This window comes from Pezoporus occidentalis, unplaced genomic scaffold (assembly GCF_034315485.1).
Source record: "Pezoporus occidentalis ecotype Australia unplaced genomic scaffold, CSIRO_AGI_Poc_V1 ctg31, whole genome shotgun sequence".
Classification (NCBI taxonomy): Eukaryota; Metazoa; Chordata; class Aves; order Psittaciformes; family Psittacidae; genus Pezoporus; species Pezoporus occidentalis.
The window spans coordinates 6,241,537-6,254,397 of record NW_026915052.1 but is presented as its reverse complement, the minus strand read 5'-3'; the positions used below and the strand labels follow the sequence as shown (position 1 = coordinate 6,254,397).

The 12,861-nt window shown below is 41.2% G+C and overlaps 1 protein-coding gene across 10 annotated transcripts in view; it reads left to right on the top strand.

Moving 5' to 3' along the window:
* The window catches only part of OSBPL5 (oxysterol binding protein like 5), a 177,106-nt gene that overhangs the window by 150,321 nt on the left and 13,924 nt on the right, over positions 1 to 12,861 (top strand). For all 10 annotated transcript variants that reach the window (XM_062628120.1, XM_062628119.1, XM_062628128.1 and 7 more), the window contains exons 9-14: positions 2,626 to 2,845; positions 8,079 to 8,263; positions 9,591 to 9,672; positions 10,306 to 10,404; positions 11,373 to 11,469; positions 12,434 to 12,532. In XM_062628120.1, coding sequence (XP_062484104.1) covers positions 2,626 to 2,845; positions 8,079 to 8,263; positions 9,591 to 9,672; positions 10,306 to 10,404; positions 11,373 to 11,469; positions 12,434 to 12,532 — 782 coding nt within the window. The remainder of the gene's footprint in view (positions 1 to 2,625; positions 2,846 to 8,078; positions 8,264 to 9,590; positions 9,673 to 10,305; positions 10,405 to 11,372; positions 11,470 to 12,433; positions 12,533 to 12,861) is intronic.

Sequence of the window (12,861 nt, the reverse complement as noted above, 5' to 3'; positions counted from 1 at the left end):
GCTGACTTTTAGCATAGTCATTCCATCCCAGCTTTTAAAGCCTGGTCCAAAGCCCATTGGAAGCCCCCAGGAAGTATTTACATTGATTTTAGTTCAAGCTCATGGTGTGGCTTTTGTTTTTAGCATATCATACTTATTCAGTGATGATCCTGTTTGGAGGATTATAAGAGCCTGGCTCCACTTCAACATCTCAGATTTGTTCCTCAGAATGAGGAGCATCTGTTTTCCTTTTGGTTCCCTAGAGCGGCACCTTGGCTCTGGATGTGTTATGCCTTGCTTTGTTTGTGGCTAGTGGGTACTCAGTGCACAGTTGAGTGGGTTTTCATGTTAATTTAATTCCCTCTTGAACTAAATCTGAAATCCTTAAAAAAAAAAAATGGAGGGAGCAGAAGAAACTAAGAAAGAGCTATTTGCTTCACTGAAACTTCAGATATTTCCCAAAGGTGAGGGAAGTGACACTGAAGAACACTTGCTTTTCTTACAAATGTGAAATAGAAACAAGTGCTACTTCTCAGACATGAACCATAAGCTTTGTAATGAACTGCTCTTTCAAGCATTTTTACCCCATGGAGAAAACTTTCACTAGGTCAGGGAGCATAGAAATCACAAACACTCCTATTTAGCTGATCACTGAAAAATTAAGAAATAAATTAGCTATTTAAATGATCAGCAACTGGTAACTTCCTGAACCTACCATCCAGGAAGTATCTGTGCTGAGGAATCATGGGATGATCTCTCTAAATAGCTCTCTCCTCACCTTTTTTCTCCTTTATTATATCAATTTCATGCATGTATTATCATCTGTGCTTCCAGTGTACTTGGTTATCAGTCATTGTGCTTGCTGGTTGCTAAAAAGTAGCATCCTGGCACTAGAACAATGAAGACACATAGCTTCTGGTAGCAAATTATTAGTGCTAGAGTATAGTGGTCATTAATGGTCTGATTTATGATCTTAGTTCTGTCTTGCAGTAAAACTCTAAAAAAAAACCTGTAGTTTATATATACATGCACATAGACATTTATGCATACATACACATATGTATGCACAAATTGAGTTAAAGGAAAGGTTTTCTAAAGCCACAGCAAGCTGTAGACAATGCTTTCAGAAGAACTCTAGAAACTGAGTTTCTCCAGAAACTGAGCTGTGACTGTCACAGTGTGGCTTGCTTGGCATGTTAAAAATCATGAGCTTATTTCAGTGCATAGTTGGAAGTTGAGAACTTCTGAAAAGCTGGTGCCAGGTTTGTGTTCTGACTCATCTGATGTTTTTTTTAAATCTGGCTGTAACTAGCAATGCCTAACTACAATTAATATTAATAAATAAATAAATAAAATAAGGGGGGGGGGTGGGAACGACACGAGACCGACAAGGTCAAAATTGAAACATGCCCAAAATGGCCTGAGAAAAGGCCCATCATGGAGAGGATTCAAGCTTGACAGAACACTCCCATGTACTGAGAACAGAAATCCTGCTTTGAGGAGGAAATGGACTACAGGAAGTAGTAACACTCTTCAAGGTCCAGGCTCTGTTTAGATCCTCTGAACTCCTTGCATAGCTGGAAATCTTTTCTTAATTGTTCTATCCAAGAGCAATTTTGCATGAGGACTCGGGTGAGGAATTTTCAGAGAAAGGCCAAGCTGAGAAGGTCAGCACCTGAAAGCTAGGCTAGACCATGAAATAGGTAATGTGTGTGCAAAGACATGTATGAATGGGGAAAACTGAAGCTCATGCTAAATATCACTTGGTAAAACAGGCACTTAGTGAATATTTTTCAGCATCTGACCTCTGGCCCATCTAATCATGTTTGCCATCTGCCATATGAACTGTATCTGTTTTATCAAATGGAGATTCTATAGGCTGCTTGAAAGAGAAATTTTGGCTTTCTCCTCATTCTCTAAAGCCTGGATCACTGGGCATGAAGCTTGCTACACCTTCCACACTTTCCCTTGGATGCTATTATAATCTGGGTATTCTTCTGACGTGTAATTGTCGAGTCCGTGCTTTCAACTCAGGTCCTCCCAACAGCATTATCTAGGGAAAGCAAGTTCCCCAGGTTAGTTCATGTCTATTTCTATGTGAAAATACTTGACTATATTGATTTTTAAATGTCCCTTTTTTAGTGCAGGGCTGACTTAGATCTGTTGAAATAAAGTAGCAATAGTACTGGGAAAAAAAAATATATCCTAAAATGTCATATTTTTCCCATGTGCTGCAATCCACTGATTTGCTTTGGTAAAGGGAAAAGATCTCTCATGATTGACACTTCAGTTCTCTAATTAGTAGTGTACAGCTGTTAGTGTTCTCTCTGTATCTCTCTGGTATGTAGGCTACAATCCAGAGCCAGTGGCAGTTCTGCGTAAGAGTCAAGTAGAGCTGGGTGGCACATTTTGTGAAGTGCAGTTTGGAGGGAGGAATTTTGATCAAAAATATCTTGCATGAATATCATTTGCAAACAACAAAATATTGTTTGCAGGATAAAAACCATGCTATTCAGGAAATCAATGTCTTATACTCTCCTGGGAGGCACTCCCTATTTTTAGGGGGTGTTTTTACCTTCTCTAAAAGGCCTTAGTAATCTGGCTTTGTAGATCAAACTGAACCAAACAATGAACTGTGTGTTGCAGTTTGAATGAATCAGCCCTGGAGAACCACCACCATTTGGAAAATGATGCTTTTTCGGACAAGTCTGAGAGAGACAACATAGAAGAGTCAGAGAATGAAATGCATGAGAATAGTCGGAAGACAAATGAAAGCGAGAGTGATCAGTCAGAAATCCATGGAGAGGTCTCTCTGGGAAGGAAAGGGACGACTTATATTGAACAGATCTATGAAGAATTTGGGGAGGTAAGAATAATAAAAAAAAAAGTATTTTTATCATTGCCTCTTTCTGTTAAAATGTCTCTGTTCACAGTATTTGAGTATTTGTCATTCAGACTTTTAGGTGCTTGGCAGTTAAGAACCAGCTTCGTGATTTCCAGTGTTTTTACAGATAAAGCAGTGCACAGCTTTCTGCTAAATTATGTTGAATAATCATGTGCTCTAATAATTATTCATTATGAACAGCAGCTCTGCTACTGTGCTTTGGCGTGTTTCCAGCATCAGTGATTGCTTTAACCAGTGATCGCATTAAAGAGCCACACAGCATTGGCACAGTGCTTTGTGGAGCCAGCGGGAGGGAGAATTATTATTCTGGGCATGTGTGCTAGCTAGTCAGGATGCTCAGTCCTTACATGATATAGAATATGATACGTCCCTTTTCTTTATTATGCATGGAACATCCTTTTTGCGTGTCATAATGGAGCATTTGAGCCACTTGATTTCTAAATGATAGTTTCTTGTAGGAAAGCCATTTCTCATGTCATTTAACAGCAGGAGGAGGCATTTCTGTTCCACATAAGAGCCTTTGTTAGCTGAATGCTACTGTGACCTCTGAGGAAGGCAGCAGTACAGAGCTGGGGGGATCCAAGTGTGTTGGGTGAGAATCAGTCTGAACAAGCAGAGGAGGAGCTCTGCTGCAATGCTGGGAGGACTGAGCACTCCCTTGCATATTGCTTTGAACAAGTAAGCTGAAGTCTTGCTGGTGCTTCAAAGAAAACCACTTTGCTGGGAAGCTGTTTCTTTTTATGAATCATAGAATCATTTAGGTTGGAAAAGACCCTTAAGATCATTGACTCCAACCGTAAACCCAACACTGCCAAGTCCACCACTGGATTGTGTTCCTAAGTGCCATGTCTACACAGCTTTTAAATACCTTCAGGGATGATGACTCAACACTTCCCTGGGCAGCCTGATTTTGTGCCTGACAACCTTTCCATGAAGAAATTTTTCTTAATACCCCATCTAAACCTCTCCTGCCACAACTTGAGGCTGTTTCCTGTCACCCTATTGCTAGGGGGGAGAAGGGAGACTGACACCTGCCTTGCTATATCCTCCTTTCAGGTAGCTGTAGAAAGTGCTATGGTCTCCTGTCAGCCTCTTTTTCTCCAGACTAAAGAACCCCAGTTCCCTCAGCTGCTCCTCATAAGACTTGTTCTCTAGACCCTTTCCTCTTTCAGTGTTTTCCTGAAAATGTAAAACTAATATTGAGGAAACAAATATGGTTAAATATATCCTAATTACACTCTGTGTTTCACTGAGTGACAAAACATTGAGGTTGATTAAGTGTCCCATGCAGATTATATTACTGCTGTTTGTTTCTCTACAGACTTCTTGTAACAGGACAACCTACATGAGAGACTACAAAAGATTGTCTCTGCCATACCACCTCACAGAGGTGCAGGAAGAGTTTTTTGTCTCCTCCTTTCCACAGCCCAATCACCCCCAAGAACAGGAGTTTGTAGTCTGGAGATGCCAATCCAGGCAGCATATGTTTGCTGCCATTTCAGATGTCATGTGTGACGTGCAAGCTCCTGCTGCAGAAATTGTGCTTGTAAATGGAACTGTTGCCTACAGAGACAAAAAAACCCAACCAACCAACCAACCAAAATCCTCCTCTTTTGTGTATTTCTCCCATCAAATCCCACCCCAGACACACAGAAAATGGTAACTGGGTCCAAACAGGATTTTGAATATAGCTGAACAACTAACAGCAGCAAAATGAAGGCAAACTTTATTTCTATCAGCTGCTTATTATGAAATGGCCTTTTGCCATGTGACACACTTGTCCCAGAAGCATTGGCAGGGCACAGTGAAACTTTGAATGAGCCTTACTGGCAGCACTGATATGTGTATGTGGGTGTGTTAGTGAGAGATCTCTGTAGTTTTACATAAAAAAAAATGTGGTACAAACCAAGATGAAAGGACATTTCTTCTGTGCAGTGACACTTTGTGTAGCATAGAATAAGGCTAACCATCATGTGGCTGCTCAGACAGAGGTAACAGCCAGTGTGGTCTTTCAAAAAGAGCTGCCATGTTGCCTTGGCCATTAGGTGTTAGATTTCTGTTGTTGGCCAAGAGATACGGCTATTATCAGTTCGGACACACACAGAGGAGTGGTTGTTGAGTCTTATGTCACTGTGACAATAACATAAAGAAAAGTAGGTTGTATGCAATGACATAGTTTACTGTCAGCAACGGACAGAGATGTATCAAGGTAAACACATGCCAACTAATAACAACTAATAACTAATAACTGAAGTTGATCTTCAGTTTAAGAGGGTCAATTGTTCTCTTAAACTGAAACTGCTGCCCTTCAGTCTGTGTCTGCAGCTCAGATTTGACAGGACAAAGAGCACAGATGCAGACTATAGAATCATAGAACAGTTAGGGTTGGAAAAGACCTTAAGATCATCTAGTTCCAACCCCCCTGCCGTGGGCAGAGACACCTTACGCTAAATCATATCACCCGAGGCCTCGTCCAACCTGGTCTTGGACACTGCCAGGGATGGAGCATTCACAACCTCCCTGGGCAACCCATTCCAGTGCCTCACCACCCTAACAGGAAAGAATTTCCTCCTTATACCCAATCTAAACTTCCCCTGTTTAAGTTTTAACCCGTTACCCCTTGTCCTATCACTACAGTCTCTAATGAAGAGTCCCTCTCCAGCATCCCTATAGGCCCCCTTCAGATACTGGAAGGATGCTATGAGGTCTCCACACATCCTTCTCTTCCCCAGGCTGAACAGTCCCAACTTCCTCAGCCTGTCTTCATACGGGAGGTGCTCCAGTCCCCTGATCATCCTCGTGGCCCTCCCCTGGACTTGTTCCAACAGTTCCATGTCCTTTTTATGTTGAGGACACCAGAACTGCACACAATACTCCAGGTGAGGTCTCACAAGAGCAGAGTAAAGGGGCAGGATCACCTCCTTCGACCTGCTGGTCATGCTCCTTTTGATGCAGCCCAGGATACGGTTGGCTTTCTGGGCTGCAAGTGCACACTGCCGGCTCATGTTCATTTTCTCATCAACCAACACCCCCAAGTCCTTCTCTGCAGGGCTGCTCTGAATCTCTTCTCTGCCCAACCTGTAGCTGTGCCTGGGATTGCTCTGACCCAGGTGTAGGACCTTGCACTTGGCATGGTTAAACCTCATGAGGTTGGCATCAGCCCACCTCACAAGCATGTTGAGGTACCTCTGGATGGCATTCCTTCCCTCCAGGGTATTGACTGAACCACACAGCTTGGTATCATCGGCAAACTTGCTGAGCGCACGCTCAATCCCACTGTCCATGTCAGCAACGAAGATGTTGAACAAGACCAGTCCCAACACCAATCCCTGAAGCCGGCTCATTGGCTGGAGCAGCTGGGATATCTCTACATTGCTCCAAGCATTTATTATAGGTTCTGGCAACTGACTGGATGTGTTGGAATGGAATGATGCCCCCCTCCCCCAACACATCTAGTTTAAAGCCTCCTTGACCAGTCTGGCAAGCCTCCTACCAAAACTGCTCTTTCCCTTCTTTGTCATCACTGTTAAATTTTCAGGTTCACTTTGAAAGTTCATTTGAAAAGTGTGCACGTACTACGTGCCTCTGTATGTGATTGAGATGTGCATTCTTATGCATCTGATGTTCCAGTTTTGCCTTGTTTGCAGTAGGAATGTGAAGGCAGAGACAGGTGTCAGAAGGACCTTGAGATTGTGAAAGTTGGTCTAGAATATAAAAAAGACACCTCCTTAGTAGGTAGAGTGATAACCGAAAATGCCTTCTGTTTTCACGTTTCCAAGCTTTTAGCGCTAGCAAGTTATAAAAAGGGTTATTGAGGGTGACATATTGAGGGGAAAGCAAACCAGAAATCACTTGAAGTTGTTCTCATCCTCCTGCACCTTCTTCTCCTTTCCTTTTCATCCATTCCTTCTGCAGTGATTCTGTCTGTGAGACACTCTGTACAGCATTTTCACCATGGCATTAAATATTACAGGCACACTTGAGAACCTGGATAAATAATGGAAGTTATAATAGACCCATATGTGTTGTAAGCCCTAGCTGATGCTGTGCTATTACATGCTTTAACAGTTTCCATTTCCTCTTGGAGTTTCAAGCTGTGTGCTGCACCAGCCTGCCACAAGAAGAATAGTATGATAATAGAAGAACAATGCAATGGAAATATTTTATTGTTCCTCAAATTTGAAATTCCCCTCAGCCTGCAAGCTGGACTCAGTGTGTTTCTGCATGACTAGTAAAAAGGCTGATTGAGAGCCAAAAAGGTGGTGCTGGGAATGCTCAGGTGGTAAAAATGAGTGTTTAATGATTTATACCATCTGCAAATACTATGGGGTTATGCTGCATGTCCTCTCCCAAACCAAAGTCCATTCCAGAAGTGGATCTGTGCCCTTTTGCTCATATCTTCTCTAAAACCAGTAGAAAGCTTAAGTATTCTCTTTCACTGTTAAATTATGATCCCTAGAATGTATTAAAATGCATTCTTGTCTGAAAACTTAGTTTCATCTTCTTTCTCCAGTGGCCTGAAAGGCCATTCCCCCATGTTATACATTATATAGTCCCACTGAATCCATAGGAACTACAGAATTATAGATGAAACCCACATTTTACTGTTACCTGCACTCAGCATTGTGGGGTGCTGCAATTTTGTACATGTCGCAGGCCTTTACTTGTATGTATGGTACCAGTTTGTCTCATTTAGAACTTGGAGGACTGCTTCTGTTCTTTGTTGATTACTCATTTATCCCCTAAATTTTTCTACACGTATAATGGTAAATCTTAGTCTCTCATTTGCTGAGAATGGGTCTGAGAAGTTTCTGTATGCATCCCACCAGGCCACAGGGATGCTGTAACAGCCTTAGGTGTGTCCACACCTCCTGAGGGACTGCAGTGCAGACTCCTCATTATTAGTGTTGGTCCAGGTGTGTGGAGCCAATAGGTCAGGAAAGAACATAGTGGAGGTGTGCTCCCTGCCTTATGCTAGTTCTCACAGAGGCCCATGGCTTTCTCTACCTCTCACTTGAGTGCTTTGGAGATTCCCTTCTCCTGGGGCAGAGCTGAAATTCTTTGCAGTAGATTAGGTGAGCATCCACCCTTGTACCAGGGCTTATGCATGGGTGAGCTTGGATTCCACAGTTAAATGTACCTGCAAGAAGTGGTTTTCCTGTTTCTGCCCTGAACTTCCACTTTCCTATTGTAGACAGGTGAATCATCTCAAACAGAAACCGTCTCTGAGGAGAACAAGAGCCTGATGTGGATCCTGCTGAAGCAGCTGCGGCCTGGCATGGACCTGTCACGGGTGGTGCTGCCCACCTTCATCCTGGAGCCACGCTCGTTCCTTAACAAACTCTCTGATTACTACTACCATGCTGACCTGCTTTCCCAGTAAGCAGCATGCAGTGTGCCCAACATGGACATTTTTCTTCTATTTATGAATATGTGTTACAGTGTTAGCTTAGTGCTGGCTGGGGCGCATTTGTCTGCTTGAAAGGCTCCCAAATAATGCCTACGTCACTGGATACAGTGTAAATCAAGCCAGGCACCAGCTAGCAGTGACCTTTTAAAGACAGACTGCTGCCAAGTAAGGGGCAATGAAAATGGTTAAACTGTGGACAATACTACCTTTGCACATGCACGTGTTTGCCAGCATTGGCTGGAGCTGATTGGAATTCAGCTCATGCCTTTGATCACTTGTGACAGAGCTGTGCCATCTTCTGGTAGATATAATTATGTTGGTTGATAAACAAATAAGAAACATCTTTTAACACTATTGATGAGTGAACCTGCTGGGAGCAGCAGTGTAGAAAATAGTGTTATGCTTGCAGATAGGAAGTACCAGCCTTTTCAATGAATATTTGAATATTGCACACACTGGTTCTGTATTTTAAAACCAGTGTGTGCAACATTCAAATAGCAGCACTGGTTACTCATATTTGTTCTGCTGCCTCTGGGTAATTGTAGAATGGTGGTATTTTCAACCTTTGTTTGTGGCATTTGTAACATCTGAAGTTAAGGAAATTGTTCTCCTCAGTGCTAAGAACTAAGACAATTTCAAGAGGTCTGGAGATTTTGTTAAATAAAGCTCTTTGTGGTAGGGATGATCATTCTAAGTGGATTTTGCAAGGTTAATTTTCAAATCTGACTTGATGATTGGAAATGTTCATTTTTAAATGTTTACTAATGGAATGGTTGTTTATGTTTACTTCCCGTATCTTTGAGTGGGGAGGGGTTGGATGAGATGACCTGGAGAAGTCCCTTCCCCCCCCTACCTAAATTATTGTACAAAATCTTGGAAGTACTGAAAAAGACCATGTAGCAAGGATGTCAGCTTTAAAGATCTTCTAAGGAAAAGGGAAACAAAGAAAAAGAAAAATAGAATTGTCTTTGATTTTGGTAGCATAAGTGTTGTTTTTATGACTCACAATGTACTATTTGCTTTAACTAAATGCTAGTGTGAGTAGCGGCTCCACATTAATATATATGAATGTCCCGTCAAACCTGATACACTCCAGAAATTTTGTTAAGCTTTTGGCAAGAGCGCACAGCAAGGGGTGCTAATTTTTAAGCTGGCAGATACCTTTTCTAGCAGCAGCACAGAACTTACTTCCCTTTAGTACCGGGGAAATACTACTGGAATTAATGTTATTATACCGTTATGAAAGGAATGTGATGTGTGAATAATATAAGGAACATTTTATGTTCTGTCCTGCAGGGCTGTCCTTGAAGATGATCCATACAGTCGAATGAAGCAAGTTTTGAGGTGGTATCTGTCTGGCTTCTATAAGAAGCCAAAGGTAAAAGAATTAATCAAGCTGAATTTGTAAAAGCCATTGATATCTTCTGCTATGGCTGTGTATTTCTTTATTGCCCCTCCTTTGACACTTCACCTCTTCTGTTGTTCAGAAGACTTTTACCATTACTTTTAATACTGAAGCTGCATTTGGTTTCAGAGTAGATGCTGAGTGCAAAATAGTGTTGACCAAAGGCTCTGACCTTTGCACTGGACAGTTACAAGGGAAAAGTAGTCATCAACAAGTAACATGTTCTCAGATGCAAGATTTTTCCCTTTGCTCAAAGCACATTCCTTTCTTTTTTTTCAGGCCTATTAGTACCATAGTGCCATGTTTCTGCATTATTACTTCTGCTACGATATGCAGCAGGTGCATACCTAAGTTTGATCATCTTGTAAAGCTTTGGTCAGAGTGTATTGAAGATTGAGGTGTTGAGAATAGCAGATGAATACATGGCTCAGATTAAAAGATTAGATAAAGGGGATATATATAATTGGTTCTTCAGTTTTCATTCTTGTGATTGACTTAGTTTAAAACATCAGGGGAGAAAAATAATTACGCTGTTTTGTTACCATCTCTGTAGAGCTGGATTGCAAATCTTCATTTATAGCAGGTTTTGTTTGCTTTTTTTTTCAGGGAATAAAAAAGCCATACAACCCTATTCTGGGAGAGACGTTTCGCTGCTGTTGGTTTCACCCTCAGACGAACAGTCATACATTTTACATAGCAGAACAGGTAAATTGCTTTATTTGAATGCTCGGGTGTTGCAAACAGCAGCCTGCTTGCATGCCCATGCATAGGAACTTGCTCCTCATCTCGCCTAGGAGAGGAACTTGGAGTTTTGTGTAAGCATCCAGATTGGGACATCAGGTAAACCAGCTGCTAATCTTTTTTCTTCTTAGATTGACAGATATCATGCAAGCTTTGGTGGGCACTCAAGACTGTAAAAACAAGTCTCCCCTATATAACATTAGCCTCTTCAATAAAGACCTTTTCCATTGGATTCTGCTCTACTTTTATTTTTCATAAAACATGGTTTGTGTTGCCTCTGTCAAAAGGGGCATAAAACACATAACCAGATCCTACCTTCCTTTGTTGCTAAACATTTTATAATGATTTTAAGAGGAGTGAATTAAGGGCTTATCTCTATGTCTTAGGGGATAAATGAAGGGCAAAGCTCACAAGTAACCTGGCCTAACAAAATTTGGTTTGAGATTTACAGTGTTAATAAAGGGATCTGAGGACCATCTGGACTTTAGTATAGGGACTCCCTGTTTCACATGCATTTTTTTCCTATTTAATCAGAGGATTTTTATTTTCTCTTATTTTATTTCAGCCATAGCATCCATTTTATTGAAGTTATTCAAATGCTGCCAGAAAGTTCTGCACTGTCATTGTGTTGAAAATCTGACAGTGGGCCTGTTGGCCTAAAGTGATCTCAAATGCGTGAGGACAAGAAAATATGTGACAGGGAAGAAAGTTTGCTTATATAATGTTCTCATATATAATGGTCTCACATATAATATTCCTTCTTTACCACTGAGGTTAATGGCATGGCTTAGAGGACTCTGGTCAGTCCTGTGTCCTCTGTCTTGCACTTTGCCTAGAGCATGTGTAACACTGTGTGAAGCAATGTATGCACCCACTGCTCTGCTTAGCCTGTAAAGACTGCTGTAAATGACCTGTGCCTATTTTTCTTCTAGGTCTCCCATCATCCACCAGTGTCAGCTTTTCATGTCAGCAATAGGAAGGACGGATTCTGCATAACTGGCAGCATTCTAGCTAGGTCCAAGTTTTACGGTAAGGCATTAAGCCTAGGCATCTTCCAGGTAGTATCATGGCATTGGTTTTGGTTTGTCTTTCAATCACTCCTTAGTGTGCTGGGAGTTAAGAACAAAGAAATGTGTAAGAGATCAACCACTGTAATTGCTTGTCTTGGCTCCTCTGGTTTCACCCTACTTCTGCCATTTCAGCAGGAGATCACATTGATGTTAAATAAATAAATATATCGGATGAAAAAATCAAATAGCTTTAAAAACCTTGTTTTCAGAAAGCAAATGTTCCTGAAAATGTATAGGCAATTGGTTGTCAGACTGCTTTGCATATGCTCATGGATGAGTCATTTTATAGCTGTCTGATGGTCCAACTGACTTTTGCAAGTGTCTCTGTATAAATATAACAACTTATCTAGCTCACAGATTTCTGACAGTTGAACCCTAGAGTTTCAAAATGTCCTGGAATCTTCTAATCTCAATGGAGACAGCACAGCTGCAGGCCATGAAATGGTGTTGCTATTTGAAATAGATTTTTTGTTTGGACACACACCTCTTCAGTACTATCCCCTGGAAAATGTATTTGCTGAAACATTTTTAAATTGTCATTGCTGTCCTGGCAATTTTATTTGCTATATGGGATTGTCGTGGTACAATATACAATCAGAAAAGCTGTGATCACAAAGGGACCTGGAAAACTTCCAAGCGCTGGAACTGCTATATGCATCCCACTAATGACTTTTTTAATCTGTTAGCCTTTCTGCAGTAGGGGTTAAATGCCAGAAGAGATATGAGTCATACAGCAGAGAGTTTATTAGAACTGCCTGCCTGCCTTCAACAGTAAATGATTTGCAGGGTCCTGAAGAATTAGCATTTCATATCAGTTCTTTCATCATCTACATTTAAAAGGAAATGTTTATCTAAAGTAGGATGGGTGACTAAGTGAAAAATGCATTTTTTAATAGATATGTAATTGTTCTTTCAAATTCTAGGTAACTCACTTTCTGCACTGTTGGATGGGAAAGCAAAGCTTATGTTTCTAAACAGGGGAGAAGATTATATAATTACTATGCCATATGCCCACTGTAAAGGTAAGTTTTGAGCGTTCAAACAGGAAGCAAACAGAAAGAATAATATAATGGTATCTTATTGACTAACATTGCACTGACTCTCTTCTTCCCTCTCAAATACCGGGCACCACAGGGACTGGTAATTCCAGGGAGCAGTTGCTCCACACGAGTCATAGCACTCAAGATCCTCCCTGAGGTCTTTTTGATTTGTCTGCACAGAGCTGAGGACAGAATTAGGCCCACCTAAGTTGGTTTTAACACTATGTAGAAACACAAATATACTGCATATATGCACTGCAGATAAAGTGAAGATGGAAATGTCTTCATATTATGAAGACATTTTTGACCTT